This window comes from Macaca thibetana, chromosome 18 (assembly GCF_024542745.1).
Source record: "Macaca thibetana thibetana isolate TM-01 chromosome 18, ASM2454274v1, whole genome shotgun sequence".
In the NCBI taxonomy this organism is placed as follows: domain Eukaryota; kingdom Metazoa; phylum Chordata; class Mammalia; order Primates; family Cercopithecidae; genus Macaca; species Macaca thibetana.
In genome coordinates, this window is record NC_065595.1 from 20,870,299 (window position 1) to 20,894,861 (window position 24,563).

Genomic DNA, 24,563 nt, shown 5'->3' on the forward strand with positions numbered 1-24,563 from the left:
AGCTTACGGCCGACAAACCACTCTTCTCTATCAGTATGCCCTTGAATAGATGAGGCTGTGCAAAGTCCTTTGCTCTTAAATGTATTGCTGTCATTGAGAATATTTGGAGGTTTTCTCTTGGGTTTGTTTGGATTTTGTTTCTTCAGCTTTTGTCTAATTTTGGTTTTATTTTTCTGGAGCAGAGAAAATGGCTTTCCTTATGAAAAGTATGATAAGTAACCAGGTAAAGAATTTAGGATTTGGTGGTGGGTCTGAAGAAAATAAAGAAGAAGGAGGTGCATCTGATCCTGCAGCAGCTCAAGGGATGACTAGAGAGGAGTATGAGGAGTATCAAAAGCAAATGATTGAGGAGAAGTGAGTACATGCTACTTCATTTCCCTTAAAAAGCAAAGGAAATTCATTCTGGCCATACCTTCTTCAGTTCTCCAGTTTATTTCTCTTTGCTTTTTAAGATGCCTTTCCTTTTGCCATTTACCTCTAAACCAAGGAAAGGTTGTTCTTCTAAAGTAAACAGTTCCCTAACATCAGCAGCTACTATGTTCTGTGTTCTATATTCTACATATATGAATGGAAATGAACAATAATAAATTAATCTATATGTTGTTCTTAAAGCAGCTTAACACTTTCTGGTCTAGGCATGTTTTGATTGACCTCAATTTAATCATTTAGACAAAAAATGGTGGGTTTAACTATCTTTACATTCTTTCTAAACTTCACCCTCCTAGCAAGTAGAAAGTCTTCAAATTGTAAGAATTCAGACCTTATACCTAGAAAAGGGCCTAAAAGAACATAGTGTAGCTTCCTTGATCTTGCATGTGAGAGAAAAAAAAAAGCCCAGAAAGCATAACATGACAATTATGTCATAAGACTTGGCTTATCAAAGACTATGAATAGATTTGTGGACTGTTTAATATGGAAATTCTAAACATACAGAAAAGTAGAATAGTAGGATGAATACCCATATATACCTATGACATAAAATCAACAGCTTACAGTTTGCTATATTTGTTTATAGATTAAATAGATAGGTGGTAGATAATAGTTTTTAAAGTAAATTACAGATGCCATATACTTCACCCCTAAATACTTCAGCCACCTTCCTCCAAAAAATAAAGGCATTCTCTTGGCTATATAAAATATAACAAATATAAAATATAAGCAACATTTTAGTTGAGTATTATAGAATGTGAATATCACCAACAACTTTTCGCCACTTGAAGACTGATTCTGAAATAAATGTAATCTTTGTGTAATTTTTTAATGTTTAAGGTAGAATTAAAGTTCTTTTAATAATCAGTTAAGAAATGAAACATCAATCTATAGGTTAAATGTTTATCATATGTTTCAAAAGAAAAGTATTTCTTTTTTGCCACCTGGGCTCTTTTGCTAATGATCAATTACATAATAGTTGCCTAAATCCTATCGCTAAGATGATTATAGGTGAAAAGGTTAATGACCTGGAGGAAACAAAGAAAGTACAAAGACTACATTTAGCGGAAACCTTGTCTATTGTATTCTTTTGAAAGAAATCATGGCTTATAAACTACCTAGAATACATTATGCTTGGTTCTGCAGTAAGTTAAAGTTGGTTTTTTTAAAAAATGTCAATGCAACTAGTAAAAATGATGTTGGTGCTAAGACTTGGGCACAAGAAGCAGCATTCCTTGAATATTGGCTGATTTTACCTATGGTATGCAAAACAACAAAAAGCTGTAAAAGCAAAATAAGTACTGTGTAATGGAGAATAGAAGACAAACATCAGCATCAAACATTCTCAGATCAAGAAGGCTAATGAAAACAACAATGTAGACTACAGTTGTAAGCATACAAAATATCATTTAATATGTTCAAGCAGCAGATCTGACTGCAGATAAGGCATCTATTTGATTACCTAATGTCCTAGTTTTCCTTAATTTTATATCTGGACAGATCAAAGCTCAAAATGGCCAAATCATACAGTCAATCAGTAGATTGAGTTGTCAGCTACTCAGCTTTTTGCGTACGTGTGTGTGAGAATATTATATATTTGTGTAGTCACTCAGTTTAAGAAATAGTGTCAGGACAATGGGGCATTCGGCTTCCCTATGATACAGAGGGATGACTTTCAGTCCATTGTTTGAATTTTCAAGAGTTTCACCACCTAGAATGCAATATGTAGTAGGCATTAAAAATAATTCACCACAAGATAAACACAGAGATAGCTACAAACAGTAGAGTATATATAATAATTAAAATGAATGTTAGCAAATAAAAGCCTCCTACCTAAACCCATCCTCATCATTTTAGGAAGTGGGGAGATTGACTATATGAATTATAAATAAAAAACTATTTAGCAATGCACTCTAATAATGCACATTCATTTTTCTTTTCCTTCTGTGTTCAATGTGCGTGTGTGTGTGTGTGTGTGTGTGTGCGCACACACCACTGGTAACATTAGTACTGAAAGAGGTCTAAACATAAATAGACTATCTGGAAAGGAAATAAAACAATAGTCTGTTTATCCCTACATTTTCTCAATTATATTAAAATGTTTCTTTGCCTTACTTATGCTTCAGCAGTTTCTACAATACCATTTGTAACTTGACTCTGACCTTTGTTTTATTCAGTAATTGTTTGGACGTCTAGTATGAGCATAGCATTGTGAGGAATGTACCGAAATGGAACAGACGGGTTTTCTTCTGCAGGAATTTACACTTTACGGGGAGACTAGCTAGCTGCATGTGACTATAAACGGAGCAACCAGTTTTTCTGTGTGATTTGTAGACTGGCTCTAGAGGACTGGAATCTAACTCTGTGTGGCATTAGTATCAACAAATGGATCAATGCGGTTTATAGTTATCTGATTTTCAACAAAGGCGCCAAAATAATCAGACCAGGAACGGAAAGTCTTTTCAACAAATGGTGCTAAACAACCGGAAAACATTGAACTTCGAACCCTACTTGACACTACACAAAAATTAATTTGTTATGTGGCATACACATAAACATAAAAGCCAAAATTATAAAGCTTTTCAAGAAAAAAAGTAGGAGAATATCTTTGCAACTTGAAAGTGGATGAAGGTTTCTTTATCATGACCCAGATTGGGAATGACCTTATCAATGACCATAAAATTATTAAATGATAAATTCAACTCTAAGTTGAAAACTTTTATACGTTAAAAGATGCCATTAAGAAAATAAATGGGTAAGCCAGACTGAGAGGATATATTTGGAAAATATATCTGACAGAGGACTGGGATCTAGGAAATATGACGAACTCCTAAAACTCAATAATAAAAGCAAAAAAAAAAGGGAAAAGTTGGAACAACTACTTCAGAAAGATAGATATATGGCCAATTAAGTACATGAAAATCTTACGTGAAAGTACATGAAAAGCTGCCTGATATCATTAGTTGTCTTGGAAATGGAAAAAATGTAAATCACAGTAAAGTAGCACTCCATAAATACCAGTATGACTAAAATCAAAAAGACAAAAAATATTAGATGTTGCCAAAATGTGAAACCACTAGAACTCTTGTTTCAATCGTTGAGACATAAACTAGTATGACCACTTTGGAGAAAGGTCTTGCTGTCTCTTATAAAACTAAATGTATCCCAGTAAGTCACCCTAGAACTCAGCAAATTCCATGCCTAGTTATTTACCTAGTAGAAATTAAAATAGATGTCCACAATAAAAACTAGAACAACAATATTCAAATCAGCTTTACTCACTGTAGCCCCAAATGGGAAATGATTCCAGTGTTCATTAACAGAAAAATGATTAGACAAACGGTGATTGTATTTGTGCAAACAATAGAATACTTACCACTCAGCAATAAAAAGGAACCAGCTACTAATACATAAAACAACAAAATGAAATCTCAAAAGTATTTTACGCTGAGTGAAAGAGGCCTTACACAAACATGAACTGTATGGTTCCATTTTATGAAGTTCTAGAACAGGCAAAACCAATCTATGGTAGAAAAGGTGTGGTGATTGCCTCTAGGGCTAGGGGGTAGGCCTTGATCAGGAATGGGGTTGGGGAAATTTTCCCAGGTGAGAGTAATGTTTTCTATCTTGAGAGGGTTTTGGGTTACACAGGTGTGTGCATTTTGGGGACTCTTTGAATGGTGTGCTTAAGAGGTTTGTGCATTACATTGCATACAACTTTTGCTTCCCAAGAAGAAAAGAGAAGCTATAAACAAACATTTCACGCTAGTTAATGACATGCATATTGAAGAGTTTGGGGGAAATGTTACTGATTTCTGCAACTTTGAGATGTATCAAAAAAGTAAAACGTGGATAAAGAGAGGAATAGATGTGATAAAAACGTACCGTGAGATGCAAATTTTAGAATCTATATGGATTTGATATTAAAATTCTTTCAACTTTTCTGTATGTTTGGAAGTTTTTACAGTAAAATGTGGGGAGAAAAGGTCTGCTGCTTGTCCACGCCACAGGTCGCTAATCTCCTGGACAGGTTACTTTATTCGGTGTCCCTCTCCAAAACTAGAAGGTTGAACTCGATGCTTTCTCATGCCCGCTCCAGACCTGACATTCTGGGGCTGGAAATGAGTTCAGAGAGCACCTGAGCCCAGGGCCTGTGATCAGTAGTTTAACCTGATCGTTTGCTGCAGCTCCTTCCTTAACACTTAGCTGTTTGCGTAATGGTGAAGATTATTTCCAAACTCAGAGTCAAGACATAGAAACCAGTTTTCACCTGAAAATAAAAACAGGGGATTTGTTTTAAGCAGATACTGCTTTCCTCAAAGACAGTTCACCAGATCCACGGGTAGAATTCCCGTCAGGCCTCACATGGGCCTAAACCAGGAAGCAGGAGGCTGTTGAGAGGCCACGAGCTTCTATCTGGGCGCGACTGCTTTGTTCTTCCTCAGCAGCCAGACTACAAGGTTGGTGGAAAATGACAGCCAATGGCTACCAAGTTCATCTGTTATTTTGCCAGCCACATTGCAAGTGTCTGTCATTCTTAGCACCAATCCTATATTTTCAAAGAAGAGATTTCATTTACTGAGCTTGGTCTAACCCCATATAGCCAGAGGGCAGGGCCGTGTATATAAATTCAGCTACCAATAAAGCACTTCTGTGGGCAGCAGGGAAGGGTGGTGGTGCTTGTGAGCTTGCAGGCATCCCCAAAGGTGTCTGCTTTTGTCTGGATCATCATTAGCAGGAATGTCCATTTCAAACCAGCATAACCGTGAGTCCAATTAGATCATTCACACAGCAGGATCCCAGTCTGGCATTCTGGAAACATACCCTACCTTGTTTGGGGCTACCTCCTTCCAAACCAGGAAGAAAATGCCATGCCTAAATTGGGGTCTGGAGAGAGTAACAATGAAGGGAGACAGGTTTATATTATATCCCCCAACACCAATGGTCTTCAAAGAACTGCCTGGTTCTGGACACTGTGACCCTATTTTAGTTTGCATAAGAATCGCTCGGGAAGCTTGCTAAAAATGTAGCTTCCCCTCCCCTGCACCCCGAGATTCTGATGCAGCAGGGCTAGGATCAGGCCCAGGAAGCTGCATTCGTCATAAGTGCACCAGGTGATTCTGAGGCTCATGGTCCTTGGCTGAACAGTCCATGGAAAACTCTATGTTGGGAATAATCACCCTGGCCCCTCTCCTGGTTCGCATCATAAAGAGATGCCTAGGACCAAATTGTCTTTGGGACTTAGGGGTATATACTGAAAGTTATGACAGTAGAGTGACAGACAGGCAGACGTTTGGGGACCTAGGAAAAAAATCCCGTATTTCCCAAGTGTCTGCCAGCAGTGGCATCTCAGAGGGTGTAACCCAATATCTGGCTCCTCTATGCACGGGTGGGAATGTCTTCAGCTCTCTGTATCCTTCTGATCCTTTATTCTTTAACTTTTAGGATGGAAAGAGATGCTGCATTTACACAGAAAAAGGCTGAGAGGGCATGCCTCAGAGTTCATCTCAGAGAAAAATACAGGCTCCCAAAGGTAAGACACTCTGAACACAGGAAACAGCTAATCATTTCTTAATTGCCAAAAAATGGGAAGTCATACTTGATTATCCACAAGGGAGCATGCTGAATATATCCTAATTGTAACTGAGATGTTTGATATAGTGAAAAGGGAACTGAACGAGGAGTTCATAAAATCTTGATTCCATTTTTTAACCTAACTTCTATGAACTTCCACTGTTGCTAAAAAAAAAAAAGGAGTTAATACCTATAAATGACATTTTACCATAAATTTATCTAAAGATTCTCGAACTTCTCTATGTAAATACACAATGGGGACAATAATCATAGCTGACATTGGTTGAGCTCTTTCTAGGTACCAGGCACTGTGCTTTGTGTGTATGAATTCATTTAGGTTCTGTTCATCTCTGCCTTACCATAGAGGAAACACAGGCATGAAGAAAGTAGGTACCCTCCTGCCATGGGCCAGACAGCCAGGAAAGGCAGAGCCCATGGTCCTGATTTCTATGATATTCCACCTCTATTTAAAATGAACCATCGATTGCTGGTTTGGGGAATAATGTAGTAGAGACAGTCATCACCCAGCACCATCTTATGCATCTCAGCACTGGCTGAGGATGACTGCTGTAGGTTGTGGCCGAGTGAGTCGTTGGTCTCCTGGTGGGAAGGGAATGCCTTGACATGTTGTAGAACATGTCTTAGATGTACTATTCCAGGGCTTGCATCCAGTAATGACAGAGGGCCTGTCACTTGCTACTCTGACTCATACCACCTGACTCCAGCTTTACTACCTGTCCACCTGACTAAATGACTCCACCTTCAACTTCTGGGTTGGTCATTCAACTTCATATTCCAAAGATGCACCATCCCTTAAAGAACATCTTCTGTCTGGAGAAGCCAAAGAAAAAGATCCTCCAAAGGGCATGATCCCAAGTATGAGAGCCACCTCCAAATCCGGGTGGTTTAGAAAGTGCTGCTAAACCAACTCCTTCCATTGATCCCCAGCAGATCCCCCCAAAAAAAACTGGTTTTAGAAACTATAAGCATGAAACAAGGGAGAGTCCACTGTCTATTCAAGGTCACTGATGAAATCACCAAAGACTTAAACATGGTAGAGGTTGATCCCTAAGGTTCCCAAGGAACCCGGGTTCTGTTCTTAATAAGAGAAGGAAAACCCACAACAAAATGTAAGCTTATTTCATCCACAACCAATGAACTTGTAAAAGAATGCCTTGCTTTTCCTATCCCACCCTCCATTCAGGTTTAATAACTTTTCCCCACTGTGCTTGCATTTTGGAAGAGTGAAGCACTTCTAAACACTGTCCTTTCCACTTTCATTGTCTGGTGACTTTCCTGAAACTCCCTGGATGTCACTGGCTCTCTTTAGCAATGTGGCCTCCCCCTAGGCAGGAAACTTGACTCAGATTCATGCTGCTTCACTGAAGCTCTGGCCTCTGCTCTTGTGCCATCTGATTAAGGCACCATCAATCTTGTTGGGATGAAGCAGAAATGTCACATACACACACACACACACACACACACACACACACACACACGATTGGCTGGGTGTGCATCGTCCAGAATGGTAGAGCTTTTTAAAGATTTATTTTTGACAACTGTTATTCTTCTGTAGGGATCTAGGGAGAACTGGGGTTCAGTTGTGGCTCTGTGACACAGTATCACATGGTTTTAAAAAATATCTGAGTCTCTTACGCAGCAGGAATAGAAAAAAAAAATCTGAGCCTCAGTATCCTCATCTATAAAATGAGGGCTGAAGTACCTAACTTCATAGGATCTTTGTCTGAGATAATGTAATATAAAGAACCTAGTACAGCACCTGACAATAGAGCTCTTATTGTTGACATTATGATCTCTGGGCACAAAAGTCTTATTTCCTGATAATAACAACCAGGGGTCTTGAGGACCGCCAGTCCTTAGGTGTGTAATCAATGCAACAATGGAGTTTCCTGAGCCTCAAGGCCCCAAGCCTTTTATCTTTTTCTCCACTAATGGTGAATCAGCAGTCTTGCTGACTTCCAGATCCTCAGGAGTGAACACCCTTAGACTTAGCAGTAAGGTTTAAGTGCTCTTTTGAGAAAAATAATTCTCAAATCTCTGTGCCTGGGTATCCTTTGAAACAAAAGCCTTTCCAACAGAAACTATGGAAAAAGGAAAAAATGATAGCCATGAAATGCACAAATCCAGGTCCTCCCCGGAGAATGATTGCGGCTATACCTGCATAGGCTACTGCTCCCTAAAGCCAGCTAGCGGGAGGGACCGACATGAAGGACGTTGATGAATGAACAGTAGAGCTTACCAGTGTCTTTCACTGCCTGGCTTACTGATGTTCATATATCCCCTTTTCTATAGCTGTTTCAAATGCATAATGCATTTGAGACCCCATCTGATTTCCTCATAGACCATGAAAGAGACCATAAAGCTCATCTAATAATCTCATACCACTGCGTCATTTTATACCTGGGGAAACTGCAGCCCAGGGGGGTTAAGTAGCTTTGCAATAAGCCACATCTTCTGTGACAGACTCAGGATTGGAACTCAGGCCCCACAACCATGAAAAAGAGCAGTTTGTTCACAAAAGGACTTTGACAAAGCTCCCCGTCTCAAGGCATTTGTTCTTTCTACTTCTTTTCTTTTTTTTTTTTTTTTTTTTTTTTGAGACGGGGTCTGTTGCCTGTTGCCCAGGCTGGAGTGCAGTGGCACAATCTCAGCTCACTGCAAGCTCTGCCTCCCAGGTTCACGCCATTCTCCTGCCTCAGCCTCCTGAGTAGCTGGGACTACAGGCGCCCGCCACCATGCCCAGCTAATTTTTTGTATTTTTAGTAGAGATGGGGTTTCACTGTGTTAGCCAGATGGTCTCGATCTCCTGACCTTGTGATCCGCCTGCCTCAGCCTCTGAAAGTGCTGGGATTACAGGCGTGAGCTACCACGCCTGGCCTCTTTTTACTTTGGGTAAATATTTTACCCAAAATTTTAGGGCAGTTTTGAATTCCATGTGGCTTAAAAAAAAATGGGAATATATTCTTTCTCCTGTGTTGTCTAACAGTTTGACCCTAGATCTGCAAGCAGCTGTCTAAATTCCAAATACAATCCAAACAAACAGATGAGGATCTCACTTGAAAACATTGTACACACCATCATTCACTGCAGTTTACGTCCAGGCGGGGACCCCCTTCTCCAAGGGCATTTTTTGTTTAAGTTCTAGGGTACATGTGCACAACGTGTATTACATATGTATACACGTGCCATGTTGGTGTGCTGCACCCATTAACTTGTCATTTACCTTAGGTATATCTCCTAATGCTATCCCTCCCCCACTCCCCCACCCCACGACAGGCCCCGGTGTGTGGTGTTCCCCACCCTGTGCCCAAGTGTTCTCATTGTTCAATTCCCACCTATGAGTGAGAACATGCGGTGTTTGGTTTTCTGTCCATGTGCTAGTTTGCTCAGAATGATGGTTTCCAGCTGCATCCATGTTCCTACAAAGGACATGAACTCATCCTTTTTTATGGCTGCATAGTATTCCATGGTGTATGTGTGCCATATTTTCTTAATTCAGTCTATCATTGATGGACATCTGGGTTGGTTCCAAGTCTTTCCTATTGTGAATAGTGCCGCAATAAACATATGTGTCATGTGTCTTTATAGCAATATGATTTATAATCCTTTGGGTATATACCTAATAATGGGATGCCTGGGTCAAATGGTATTTCTAGTTCTAGATCCTTGAGGAATACCCACACTGTCTTCCACAATGGTTGAACTAATTTACAGTCCCACCAACAGTGTAAAAGTGTTCCTATTTCTCCACATCCTCTCCAGCACCTGTTGTTTCCTGACTTTTTAATGATTGCCATTCTAACTGGTGTGAGATGGCATCTCATTGTGGTTTTGATTTGCATTTCTCTGATGGCCAGAGATGACGAGCATTTTTTCATGTGTCTGTTGGCTGCATAAAAGGCTTCTTTTGAGAAATGTCTGTTCATATCCTTTGCCCACTTTGTGATGGGGTCATTTGCTTTTTTCCTGTAAATTTGTTTAAGTTCTTTGTAGATTCTGGATATTAGCCCTTTGTCAGATGAGTAGATTGCAAAAATGTTCTCCCATTCTGTAGGTTACCTGTTCACTCTGATGGTAGTTTCTTTTGCTGTGCAGAAGCTCTTTAGTTTAATTAGATCCCATTTGTCAATTTTGGCTTTTGTTGCCATTGCTTTTGGTGTTTTAGACATGAAGTCCTTGTCCATGCCTATGTCCTGAATGGTATTGCCTAGGTTTTCTTCTAGGGTTTTTATGGTTTTAGGTCTGACATTTAAGTCTTTAATCCAAGCTAAAGGAGGATGTTCGAACCCATCACAAAGAAGCTAAAAACCTTGAAAAAAGATTGGACAAATGGCTAACTAGAATAAACAGCATAGAGACGACCTCTTAAATGACCTGATGGAGCTGAAAATCATGGCACGAGAACTACATGACGCATGCACAAGCTTCAGTAGCCGATTCAATCAACACTGATCAAGGGTATCAGTGATTGAAGATCAAATGAATGAAATGAAGCGAGAAGAGAAGTTTAGAGAAAAAAGTGTAAAAAGAAGTGAACAAAGCCTCCAAGAAATATGGGACTATGTGAAAAGACCACATCTACGTCTGATTGGTGTACCTGAAAGGGTCGTTTTTATATTTGGTTGCATTCGTAACAATGGATTCTACACACAGTGTTTCAAAACTGTGCCTATGGTATGGAAGATACTACAAATACCAATAATACAATTGTCTGCTTTTTGTAAACCACATAGAAATTCTAATCCCGTATAGCTAGCCATAAAAACAGCACCTAATAAAACTACACGATAAGAAAAATCAGCTACTCTGGGCACACTGCCTATGAGTTAGCCCTGCTCTGCAAAGAGCAGTTTAAAAACTAAAATTAAAAAAATTTTAAAAATCAGCTGGATCGTATTCCACTCAGTCCAGTTATCACCAGCTGTGGCTAACTTCCCCTACCCCAGTGCAACACCTTGCGCTTGCAAACCAGCCCCACCCTTGGGAGCCTCCTCTGCCTCCCGCGCTGTCACTTGTCACACGTTACCCTCCCGCCCGCGTCCCCTCCACCGACGAGGCTCTGGGTACGGGGACCCTTCGATGGCCCATGTGGCGAAAAAGAGGCTCCGGGGGACAGACACGTTTCCCAGGCTAACGTCTGCCCAGGCTGTGCAGAACAGCCGCTCCCCTCCAAGTCAGATCCCGGCTGGAGCGCGGAGGGCGCCGCGGCCGCCAGCGCGGGCCCCGAATCCTCGACGCCGGCGCCCCCTGGTGTTCCTAGCGCCGCGGCCACTGGCACCCGCGGGAGGGGGAACCCGGGCTGCGGGTGGTGGCAGGACCAGGGCGGGGCAGAAGCCAATTTCCAGAGGTGACTTAAAAAAAAAAAAAGTCTTGATAGGTCATTGGATGGAATGGGGGAAAAACAAAATAACAACAAAGAAAGAAAAGAAAAAAAAAGTCATATTATTTTGTTATTGAGGACCTACTCGTGCGTTTCCTATCCTCCCATGGCATAACGGGAGAGGGAGCTCGCAAACAGCCGAGTTTCCGCTGTCTCCGCAGTGACCGTGCTGGAGAGAGATTCTGAAACGACAGCAATCGAGGGCGGGCTGAAGGAGTTGGAATCTTCAGCCTTGAGAGGATATGACTGAATAAATGAAGCTTATGGGGGCAGAATCATGCCCCAGGCCTCCAGTGCCATGCTTTTTATTCTAATGCTGAATTCAGCCAACTTACCCAGTCGCTTGGCTGCTGGTTGTTTGAACTGTAGGTACCTAAGGTCTGCCTCATTATGCAGAGGAATCTCCGCAACGGAACCTTTAGAGAGCCATTCTCAGAGAGAGGCCGGGCACGGTGGCTCACACCTGTAATCCCAGCTCTTTAAGAGACCAAGGCGGGCGGATCACCTGAGGTCAAGAGTTCAAAACGAGCCTGGCCAACATGGTGAAATCCTGTCTCTACTAAACATACAAAAAAAAATTAGCTGGGCATGGTGGCGGGCCACTGTAATTCCAGCTACCCAGGAGGCTGAGGCAAGAGAATTGCTGGAACCCGGGAGGCAGAGGCTGCAGTGAGCTGAGATCGGGCCACTGCACTCCAGCCTCCGCGATAGAGCAAGACTCCATCTCAAAAAATAAATAAATAAATAAATAAATAAATAAATAAATAAAAATAAAAAATAAAAAGCCATCAGAAAAACATGGTGGGGATGCGAGGTGTAGGGTTTTGTCTCCTAGATGCTTCATTAAGGAGCAAGGAGGCCCTGGAAGGCCAGACAGTGCCCATCTGGGTCACTAGGAGATGTAATTGAGAAGCCCAAGGCATGGTGCTCTGTCCAAAGAACTGGAGGAAAGGAGAGGAGAGGCAGGCCTGCCAGTGCTGCCTCTTACTGCGGCCAGGGGAGGGCTGACTCAGGGCTGAAGCAAAGGAACTGCTGTATTCCGTGGGAAACAGAGCAACAGATTCCCAGGTCCTTATGAGTCCCCTCCATGGGGCTTGGCTTCCGAGGTCATCTGAAGAACATGCCAACCATCACTCCCCTCCAACCCTCTAAGTTCTTTTCCTAGAACAGGTTCAGGTTCCTGGATGACCACAATACTTTGGTTCCTTGACACCAGTGTCTGAGTGCTGTTTCTCTTTTCAATAGACTTACTTTTTTACGTCCGGAAAAGAACATCCCATATGTGTGCACTCTATACATAACCATAAGGATCGTATACATTTAGGGACATGCCGAAGGTCACAAAGCTTGCTGTGACAAATGGAGACTCAAGCCTCCTTACTCTTCATCCACTACTTTTTCGTCCCCCCTTCTCCTCATATCCCTTTAGACTGGGCATCAGATTCCTGGTGGTAGACTTTAGAACTGAACACACTGTCTAACAAAGAAAATGGCACAGGACAGAAAGCAGGGATCCCTGGGACTCTAGTGGGCTCCTAATAACTTTCCCCTCCCTGCCAGGTTTGCAGAATACTTAGCCTGTGCCATCTTCTAAAGCCCATATTGGGTAAGCATTCATAGTAATAGTATTAACAGCCCACAGGGAACTGGACGAATTTAACACGTCCTCCAGCTAATGAGGGATGACCCCCTGGGTACCTCATTCACAATTCCCCAGGGTCACCGCCACAGCGCTTACATAACAGCAGGATTCAGTTCTAGACCCTTCCCCTGACCAAGGCCCGACAGGGAGCAGATCTGAGAAAATGTCTTCCCAGGAGCTGTCAGGTCTAATGAGGATAACTATGTCACATTTTGGAATTAGAACTGTATTTTCTAAAGAAATTATTTGGCTGGTGTTTCCTCTGAAAAAGAGTTTCACTCTTGCTGACAGGGAAAAGCAAATGTAGACTCTTTGAAAAGGAACAACACAAGCCATAGCCCTCTAGATAAACAATAAAAGGTCTTGGGTCTCAAGTTTATTAATTGTTAGTGACAATACTATTTGCTATGCCAATGTCTTTTGATGACCATTGTTAATTTCGGTAATCAGATAAGTAATTAAATAAGTGCAGTAAACAAATTGCAGTTATCTGCAGTATGTATATGTATATGTATCTATACCAGTCATTATAATGTCCATGTACACATATCCAGATTATGTCGATATCCTCTAGTTGTCAAATTATAGGTCATCAGAGGACTTAAAATGCCTAAAGTCATCCTTGATGCTTACGTTAGATTTGGATCACACACCACTAATTATTCCGGACCCTGTATCTTCAGTTTCTCCTTCTTCATTGGCCTCTCCTTAATAAAAGAGGTCAAATCTCTCCCATCTAAAACAAGCAAACAGTACTTTCTGAGTAAACATGGCTTTTTAGGTATCTTCCCTTAAATGACTAGTTCTCACTGCTCTGCTGAAACCTTCTTCTTCCAGATGTTCAGCGTCTGTCTAAATACAGTGGGTGGTTCCCTTAATTTCTCTTGGGGCCTCCTTGTTTCTTCTAGCACTGATGGTCGCTTCTTCCTTAAAGCCCACTTTCTCCTCAGCTTGCAGACATCACCCTCTGGTTCTTGTTCTTGTTCTTGTACTGCTTCTTCTTCATGAGTTATCTTTCTCTGTCTGCCTCCAAATTGTGGGATATTCTAGGGTGCCCCCTTGGCTGGCTCTTCTTCTCACTCAAGCCTGAACATTGTCCACGAGGGCTGCACCTTGCCGTTGCTTTCTGCTACCACCTACATGTTGATGATTCTCAAATCTGTACTTCCAGACCACATCTTCTCCCCAAATTTCCCAACTGCAGCTACGTTTACTTGGACACTTCACAGATAGAACCAGCTCATATCCAAAACTTACTTGCTCATACTCCCTCTAAACCTGCTCCTCCTATAGGCTCCACTTCCATGGGTGACTCTCCCAACAAGCCCATCTCCCAGGCTGGCTACCAGATGTCACCACTGCCTCTTCCCTCCTTGCTCCAGCTGCATGTCCAGTAAATCGCCAGGTCATCTTAATTCACTTCTGAATAGTTCTCAATTCACCATAGCTTTTCTACTTGGAGTCTTGTCCCTCTCCACACTGAGGTTTCTAAAATGCAAATCTGATCCTCTTTCTTCCCTGTTTTTTTTTTTTTTTTTTTTTTTTTTGTTGTTGTTGTTGTTGTTTTTTTAAGGCCACTATGTCTTTTAGAATAAAATCCAAACTCCTTGTCCTGTATGCCATGATATGGCTCCTGTCTCTCCAACTTCACCTCTTGCTACTACTCCCTGCCTGGACTAGCGCTTCCTCCTGCTCTGTTCCGTGCTCCCTGTGGCCTTTCTGTAAGACTCTGGTTAGTGCCACTTCTTCCAGGGCCTTCCATGATCTCCCTCCCCCTACCTAATTCTGGATTTGGTCATCCTCCTCCATGTTCCCATATATCTTGAGTCCATGTCTCCTACATCATCTTATGACCCTAAATATCTGCACCTACTGTGTGCTGACTTTTAAATCTCTCTGCTCAGTGCCTAGCAAGGTGACTGGGATATAGAAAATGGCACACACACACACACACTCACACACACACAGTGATTGCTGAGTAAATGGGTGTTATTGGGGAAAAAGAAAAGAAAGAAAAATGCCCAGCTGGGTGCAGTGGCTCACGCCTATAATCCCAGCACTTTGGGAAGCCGAGGTGGGCGGATCACGAGGTCAGGAGATCAAGACCATCCTGGTCAATATGGTGAAACCATGTCTCTACTAAAAATACACAAATTATCTGGGCGTGGTGGTGCGTGCCTGTAATCCCAGCTACTAGGGAGGCTGAGGCAGGAGAATCTCTTGAACCAGGAAGCTGGAGGTTGCAGTGAGCAGAAATCGCGCCATAGCACTCCAGCCTGGCAACACAGCGAGACTCCATCTTAATAAAATAAAATAAAATAAAATAAAATAAAATAGAAACACCCAAAGAACAAAGTATCAAAAACAGCAGAAAAATTTACCCGCCATTAGAGTTACATTAAACTACAATTTTATGAAAAGAACAAGTCCAGATTCAACATTGTAGTTTTGTATAAAACACAAAGGTTTCCTTGTTTTATAAGTAAAACACCATATCTCTTCAAGTAGAGGAAGTAATATGTTTTAAATAAAGCTACAAGATTCTTTCTAAAAGCAAATGTGTCCCTCTCCCTGGCCAATTTAAAATGTATATGTAAGTCAAGCTAAATTAATAAGAGAAAACAGTTCCACAATGAACCCTAATCCTATTAACAGAATTGTCAATCTAGGTTAGTCATTGAAAAATAATGTTGTGACCCCTGCTGAGCTATATGATTTAGTTACACCTGGTGTTTGTCTGCCGTATTAAGGGCACCATTCATTTCGAATAAAGATGCATATAGGAGAAACTCAACAGAGTTGTCATTAAATGTGTCACATTGAAAGCTCCATTACAGTTGAATTTAAAATCTGCCTCTTAAAAAAAAAAAAAACAAAGATGATTGTGTGAACCTTCCTTTGCCAGACCCCTTCAGATTAGGAGCTCTTGGGGCTGCCCAGCAGGGTCTGAGACACCGAAACCTCCTGCTTTCTGAGCAGCTGTTTCTGGTGGCCAGGCGGCGGGGAGGCCATCAGAGGCCCCATCAGCCGCCATCTCTTCCTTCCTCTCCTCACCCTGCCCCAGTTCGGTTTGCTCCTCCTACTTATGCCCTTGAAAGAGCAATGGACTGCATGTCTACAGGGAGCACGGGGATGGGAAGGAGTCACTGGACACTAGTGAAGCAGGATTTCAAGACGTGTTGCTTGGCCACACCAGCTTTGTCATGTCATCTTCACAAGCGCCCTGTAAGGTAGGTAGATATCACCTCGACTTTACAGATGAGAACACCGGCTCAGAGAGGGAAAGTGACTTTCCAAGGTCACAGAGCCAGTAAATGGCAGAACAAGACTCTACCACGAGACAATCCGAGTCCACAGGCCATGTTTTCTTGCTAGACCCTTCTGGCAGCTGTGTTAGGTTCTTATGCCCTAAAAAGCAGAATGACATTTTTGAAGAATCATTACCTCTCGAGACCTCACTTGCCTCATCTGTAAATGAGGGGCTTGGATATGCGGCCTCCAGGAGCTTCTTGAGTCCCTGTGGAATGTCTTCATAAGGGAAAGAGGTATGAGATGTGCACAGCTGGTATCTAGAAATTCTCATTCCCTGTAGCTCCTGACGCATGCACACTTTCAATCAAATTGAAAACCGATGCCTATTCCTCAAGAAGACAAATCCACACCATCTGTCCTAATCTGCGGGTGCTGAGGGGTCTTTAAGTAGCTGAAGAGGGAAGAGCAGCAGCGGGGCACAGCAGAAGGAGCAGCCAGCACGCCCCAGCCCAAGGCCTTCACACCAGCCACACACTACCTTCTGAGGGCAGCAGCCCCACTCATAACCAGGACAGTGAGCGTGGTTTATGAAGACAAGTACCTGACTGCTCAAGTCCATGATCCTCACAATTATGTCAATCTCACGCTACATGAACTCCTCCATGTGAAAGAAATCCATTCTTTTAGCTTTTGGTATCCTGTGGGCAACGATAAGTGAATAAACTAAAAACAAAATCAAATCTACCTAGTGTCAATCACACTGGCATTTGCTTATACACCACCCTTAGCTAACTGGACTCTGACAAGAGGAGAATGCTCAGCTTTTTGAAGACATAACCATCTAAGATAATTTATCATGGTATCTCAAGTTTGGTGAAAAGAGAACGCCAGTTTATCCAGGTCTAGGAAGTAGTAAGTCTTGAAATCCAGGGTCACGTTTATCTTTTGGTGAATGGTCATGCATCAATCACAGGAAATGACAATGGTAGGATATGGAGCTATTCAAATAATGGGGTATTCAGCAGTGGCCATAAAGATAATAAGTCTGGTTAAAAACAAGAGATTAAAACGGATTTCTCATCAGCTGGCATAAAAATAATTAGCTCTTAACTGCATTAAACAATATCCCAAATTGATAAGATTTCTAGAAATGAGAAGATCTCTGAAACAGAGCCTCTGAGAACAAAGTATAGCCTATAAGTCCCCTAATTATGTTCTGGCTCACTCATTCATTCATTCACGCCACGGTTCTCATCCTTGAGCCTTCCTTCCCTCCCTGGAGCTGCTTCCGGCCCGTAGTGATGCTGATTCACATTGGCTGTAACTGCACTTGTATTTGGGGATTGTAATGAGCCATTACTTCTTTTCCTTGAAGTGTGAACTGTGTCCAAATATTCCTGGTCTCCCCAACCCAAGATTTGTCAATGGGCAGCAGAACGTGTGGACAAGACATTCATTGTTTGAACTGCAGACAAGGTCCTGTCAGCAGGGTGGTTCATTAGGAAGAGAGGAAACAAGGCTGCTGTGTCCACTGTATAAATCCCATTTATGCTTCTTAATTGCTTGCTCTGTCCCGGATCTTTCTCTTAAGGGCCAATACTCTCCCACCCCGTCTCTTTCACTGTCCATGCCTTCTTTATCCCAGGGATCCTTTCAGCAGGGATCTTGACACTGAGCTGCCCTCTTTCCTCTAAAATATTCATAACCACCACTACCACTTATCCAGAGCTTAGATGCTTGCGAGGCTGTTTCACAGCATGTCTCATTCAATCTGCTCAACAGTCCTCTAAGTGGCCCTTCCATTGGACATCAGAAACATAAGTTGACTTGCCCAAGGTCATGCATTGGTGAATGACAGATCTGGGACTCGAACCCATGTCTAACTCCAAATCACACAATCTTTCGTTCTCCTAGGCCACCTCTGGCAGGAGAACGGTCTGGATAGGCTGCAGCTTTTTACAAAGGAGACACTTGAATACTTAGCCAGTTCTAGGTCTAGGGCTAGCTCAATTAGTTAGGATCCAGAGCTAACAAGGCTACAGGCCCACATTTGGTTCCAGAGGGCATGATTTTCTCCTCTAGCCACTCAACAGCCTTGTCTAGTTGTCCTACCTTTAGTCATAAGATTTCCATAGCACAGGCCTCAGCCCAGAGTAATCAGTTTCAAGACTAGAATCATCTCTGGAAGCAGTCATGCTCTGGGGGAGGGCCAGTAGCCTTGTCCTTCTAGATCAACGGTGAGTGGAGGACTCTCTGACCAAAGCCATTGACTACATCCAATGCTGTCTTTGGACCTGGACATCTGAGGCCACTGCCCTGCGGCCCATGTTTTAGAGGGCTCTGGTCTCTCTTCTAGCCACCCTCTTTCACATGGGGTGAAGAGTCTGTGGGCCAAAGGGCCTAGACCAGGCAGAGCCACACCCCTCTTGTAGACCATGCTCAAGCTGCTCAGGACCCCAAACGGCCTGCCTAAGTGCATTCCAGAGCCTTCCCAGGCCTCCAATGCAGATCTGTTCTCCTGAGAGTGGCCAGGCAGACTAGGCCTGAGAAGTGGGGTAGGGGTCATGCTCCCAAGGTCCCAAGGCCCTTCCCAGTGAGGGCTGGAGCCAGGAACTGGAGAAAAAAGAGGGCCAGGTTGTGAGCCAGGAAGTTCTATCAGCACTTGTGCTCTACCATTCACAAAAATTAGGGGTGAGCCCGACAAGAGGTAAGGGGAGCTAGGGCTGGCTAGGTAGCTTTCTCCTAGAATGGAAAGCCTAGTGCTAAAGAGGAAATGACTAAGCCTGGCTTGTTAGAAAAACCAAGGATTTGAGTGAAGGTAGGAGTCACTGCTAGGTCAGAGATAAGGTGCCAGGACATCACAGCCTCCTGAGAGGGCTAACCCCATGTGCAAGATTGCCCACAGTAAATTCCCCTGTCCACCTCTGAAGGCTCTTATTTTTATGAATAACTACTACTGGGTGAGTGCTTAACAGATTCTAAATAACTCATTTACCATCTAATCAACCCTCGACAGCTCTAATGCAAATAATGCAATTCTCCACATACAGACAAGGAAATAGAGCTCAAAGAGGCTATACAAAGTGCCCCAGGTCACCCATCCTGTAAGTGGTAGAACTAACGTTCTCACTCAGGCAATTTAGTCTGCGATGCCCCAACAGGATTACAAAGATAAACCGGTAGCTATGAAAACAGAGCTCTTTATAGCAAAGAGAACCTACAAATTTAAGTATTGTTAAGGCTGTTATCTTCCCTGACAATAGGTTCATTGAATCATTCAGTAAACATTTATTTTAATTTTTGAAAATATTTATTTATTTATTAAGACATAGTCTCTCTCTTTGGCCCAGGCTGGAGGGCAGGGGCGCAATCTTGGCTCACGGCAACCTCTGCCTCCCAGGTTCAAGCGATTCTCCTGCCTCAGCCTCCCGAGTAGCTGGGATTACAGGCGTGTGCCACCACGCCCTGCTAATTTTTTGCATTATTATTAGAGACAGGGTTTCCCTAATTTGGCCATGCTGGTCTTGAACTCCTGACCTCAGGTGATCCCCCCACCTCAGCTTCCCAAAGAGCTGGGATTACTGGCTTGAGCCACCATGCCCGGCTATTCAGTAAAGATTTAATTCTTTGTGTCTGCATGCCAGAAACTTTGCTGGGCTATGAGACAGAAAGATGAGTAACTTACAGCCTTTGTCTTCAAGAAATGTGGAGCAGTGGTTCTCAAACTTCAGCAAGCCCCCGAATCACCAGGAGGACTTGTGAAATCACAGATTGTGAGGCCTGCGCCCTGAGTTTCTGAATCAGTGGGTCTGAGTAGGGTCCCAGCATGTGCATCTCTAGTGAGGTCCCAAAAGATGCTGATGCTGTTGGCCTAGAGAACCCACTTTGAGAACCACTTTGATAAAACTTAGGGCAATCAAGATCCTCTCCATGAGGCAACGTAGAATTGCACTGCTCTTGCTTCCCTGAGCAAGAGGCACAAGGATAAAACAAACCTCAGAGTCGCCCTTGAAGGAGGAAACCATCCCGAAGCTTCTTCAAGCACAGCAGAGCCATAGAGAGTGGCCTTGCTGAGGTCTCCCTGTGAATGGGAGGCAGGCGAGCACCATCCCGTGAGCCCTCGCGAGTGTGTTCAGTGTTTTATAACCCTGGCTGGCTGGCTGCCTGGCTTTCCTTTGGCCCCTCTAGCTGCCCGTCCCTGCAGGCCCACAACAGTTACCCTGTCCAGGTTCAAACCTGGCGACATGCTTGGGGATCTTACTACCAACCTGAGGGAAGGGGCCAGAATTCCTGGGAATGTCTTTTCAAATCACTTGCATTTGATGTCAGGATGCATAAGAGAGGGCAGATGTCCCACATTTGCGTGACCTGAGAATGAGTCGGCCACCTTGTGCTTTTCCTCTCCTTCCTGCAAAAAGGCCCAGAAGATGATCGGCAAGGAAAGCAGCTGCTAGGGAAGGCAAATAAAAAATAAATAGAAATGCACAATTGGCTGGGAGCCCCTAGGGATTAACTAACTAATTAATCCCACAACAGTTTGACCAGGAACTAATTAATCCGTTAAGCACTTGGAGGGCCCAAGGCCCTGGCCAAGAGCAGGGAGAGGCTTCACATCTCCGGAGGCTGGCGCGGAGTGGGACTGTCCTCCCCGGTCTCCAAGGAGGGCCTCGGTGAGGACTGTCCTTCCCAAAATCATTGGTTCCCCCTGCATCAGAAATCTGCTTCTCAAGCTATTTCTTGAGCCAGGTTCCTGTGTCACTCTGCCCAGGGAACCGAATCAAAGAAGAGAGCCCTGAGGAAAGGCTGCTGGGCTTCAGCCCCTCCAAGTAAGAGAGCCACAGACAGTTAGAACTGGAAAAGATTTCAGCCATCTGGTCCTTCCAACCCACTTTACAGATGAAGAAGGAAGTTTACAGGTTACCCTCGTGTGCCGTTTGGACCTAGAGACAACTGATGTTTCCTTCCAATCATTCCTACGCAGCACCCAGACAGGGGGAATTCAGATCTCCCTTTAGGTGCTGTCTTTAACTCCACCTCAGAAGTCACCAGGTGCAGAAATCTTTCTTAAAACAATGTAGTCTGATCGACTTAGATCATCATTTTTTAATATGATTTTTCATGAGCTTTGGTAACAAATTTAAGGCTGGTCACAACATATTCAGGTGGCTCTAACATAGATCTTTCCTCTCATTAGCTTTTCTGACACTCTTTTTAATCTTCTGTTTCCCTGAAACCCAGGTCACCTCATGTTACAACCTGATCTCCAAAAAATCTGACAGCAGCCATCTGGGGATGTAAGCTAATGTTAACCTTTCCCAGAGAATGGTTTTCTTTAGACTTCTCTCTCATTACAGAACAGGAGGCTTTACAGTCTAAGTGGTGAAACAATCTCAACTGAGTATGGTGGTGCATACCTGTGGTCCCAGCTACGTGGAAGGCTGAGGTGGGAGGATCGCTTGAGCCTAGAAGGCCAAGGCTACAATGAGCCAAGATTGCACCACTGCACTTCAGCCTGGGTGAAAGAGATAGACCCTGTCTAAAAAAAAAAAAATAATAAAAATAAAAATAAAAGAATCTCAAAGACCAGGCAGCATGCACTAAGAAATTCTGGAACAGACACTCCTAGAATCACAAAATGAAATGTGCAAGGCACTTGTGATAGCATCAGCAACACCGAAGGCTAGACTGCCAGGATGCTGAGTGGGGGCCATGCACTTGATGGTTCACTTAATACATGTGTGCTGTGGGCCAGACTCCAGTTCAGGTGCTAACGGTGGAGTTGAATCTGACAAGGGCCCATGTCAGGGGCTCCCTGTCTAGTGGAAGGGAGGAAAAGAGCAATGATTAAGCAAAAGTTGCCACTAAGGTGTGATGAGTGAATTAATGCATACTGTCTAGTCACTATAAACTGAAACCTCATCCTTTAGAGTGGGGTCAACCAGGTGAGTGGATCTTGGCATGTGCCTGATAGAGTCTGCAAGACTTGGAAAGCTGCCCTTAGGCAGAGTTGGGGTGTGATGCCCCAGCTTTTGTGTGTATAAGCATCACAGAGAGAAAGGGCTTCTTAAAAATCCAGATTGGGTTGGGAGTGGTGGTTCACGCCTGTAATTTCAGCACGTTGGGAGGCCGGGGTGGTTGGATCACCTGAGGTCAGGAGTTCGAGGCCAGTCTGGCCAACACAGTGAAACCCTATCTCTACTGAAAACACAAAAAATTAGCCAAGTTTTGATAGTGTATGCCTGTAAACCCAGCTGCTAAGGAGGCTGAGGCAGGAGAATCACTTGAACCAAGGAGGCAGAGGTTGCGGTGAGCTGAGATCGAGACACTGCACTCCAGCCTGGGTGACAGAGCAAGACTCCCTCTCAAAAAAAACAAGCAAAAAAAAAAAAAAAAAAAAAAAAAAAAATCCAGATGGCTGGACTCCACCTCCAGAGTGCCTGCTTCAGTGGATCTGGGATGGGGCCCAAGAATCTGTAGTTCCAGCAGGCTCTAGATGATGCTAATGCTGCTTGTCCAGGGACCACACTTGGAGAACCGCCATACTGGAAGGTTCTGATTGACCCAAGGTGCCATGAAGGAGGGACGTCCCTACAGGAGCCTCCACGACTGCCACCAGGACCAGGCTTGACTGCAAGGCCAAGTGTGCCACTCACTTCCTTTATTCTCTACAGACTTCCTCCTGCTGCTTTTTAAAATGTATTTAGTTACTGAGTTAGTAGGTTTAGAGTTATTTATCTATCTCTATTTATTTTTCACATAGAGTGAAATGGATGAGAATCAAATCCAGATGGCTGGAGATGATGTGGATTTACCCGAAGATCTCCGGAAAATGGTAAATGAAGATCAAGAAGAGGAAGAAGATAAAGATTCTATTCTTGGGCAGATACAGAATCTCCAGAACATGGACTTGGATACCATAAAAGAAAAAGCCCAGGCCACCTTCACTGAAATCAAGCAGACAGCGGAGCAGAAGTGTTCCGTGATGTGAGGGGTGGGAGGGGTGGAGGGAGGGAACCAGTCATCCTTGGAAAAGACCACTCTCCTGTGGGACGTTTCGAGCAGTACATGTTTTAATGTAGTGAACACATTAAGGAAAACCACGATGATCCATTGATAGACAATCATTTGGTTGTTCTAAATATTCCTGGCAGAGCATTTAGCTAGCACCTTGCAGCAGGAACCATATTTTCCTTTTAGTTATAAATGAGATGAACTGGAAATTTTCAGGTGTAAATGATGATGCAGAACACGTATCTGCTTAAAGACCTTGAGATGAGCCAAGAAGAAACAAAAGCAAGTGGCATTTCCTCTCCAACTTTCTTCCTTGGAGGCCAAGTTCTCACCCTGTCCAACTATTCGCAGGACACCAGGTCCCTTCAGAGAAAGATGTGGAGAGTCAAGGTGTCCACTGGAAGCCGGGTTGCCCACAGGGAGCTGAGGCTACAGACTCCAGGGCAATTAAAGGTCACCACCCCAACCCCTCACCTCCAGGCTCCTTGAATTTGTCAGTGATACTCATCAAGTTTGGTCCTTGGATGCTTCTCAGCCAAGTGGCGGTAGCAGGGATGTGGTGAACAATGAGAAATTGAGGCAGGGAATAGACCTCACCAGCCCTTTGCATTGGAGATCATCACTCTAGTGGCCATGGGAAGAATGGAACCGAGGGAGGCACAATTATAGGCAGAGGGAAACCAGGGAGATGGCTGCTCTTTTTGAGTTGAGCTTAACTCTCCTTGTCTGAACTTGGTGATAGCAATGGAAACAAAGTGGGTAGACTAACAGAGAGCGTTAAGAAGTTAAATCAGTCTCTCTCTGTCTCTCTCTGTCTCCTCCCAACCTATTTCTCTCTCATCCCCTTCCCTCCTTCTTGTCCAATCTCCCTGTCTCTTTTTTTTTTTCCTTCTCCTGTCCCTTCCTATCCCACCCCTTCAGACTACCTTCCAGCAAATCACACTGTCATTTGGTGCCACAGGCTTTCAGGGTAGGCACTGATTTTTTTTCCCTAATATCTGCTCTCTTTCAAAAGGAACAATTCAAAAGACTTAGGACAGTTACCACTGAAACACTTCAAGCTATTTAGCTAAAGCCCACCAAACCAAAACAAAATACTGATTTTTTTTAGTGAATCTGTTCATATGGTGAATAAAGATCTATCAAAGGAAAAGGAAACTGAGACCAAAAACTTAGGGTCTAACTTGTTCTAAACCCAGAGTTCCCAAATGTGTTGTACAAGAAGTTTTATGTAATAAAAATATGCAAATAAAA

The 24,563-nt window shown here is 43.4% G+C and overlaps 1 protein-coding gene across 1 annotated transcript; it reads left to right on the top strand.

Annotated features, from left to right (window-relative positions):
• CPLX4 (complexin 4) lies at positions 1 to 24,563 on the top strand. The gene is made up of 3 exons (XM_050767189.1): positions 1 to 354; positions 5,875 to 5,962; positions 23,059 to 24,563. The coding sequence occupies exons 1-3, from the start codon at positions 188 to 190 to the stop codon at positions 23,284 to 23,286; spliced, it is 483 nt and encodes a 160-aa protein (XP_050623146.1). The 5' UTR covers positions 1 to 187; the 3' UTR covers positions 23,287 to 24,563.

Coding starts and splice junctions, on each gene's coding strand:
- CPLX4 (XM_050767189.1), top strand. CDS start 188: ATGGCTTTCCTTATGAAAAGTATGATAAGTAACCAGGTAAAGAATTTA. Junction 355..5,874: donor AAGCAAATGATTGAGGAGAA/GTGAGTACATGC, acceptor TTTAACTTTTAG/GATGGAAAGAGATGCTGCAT. Junction 5,963..23,058: donor AAAAATACAGGCTCCCAAAG/GTAAGACACTCT, acceptor TTTTTCACATAG/AGTGAAATGGATGAGAATCA.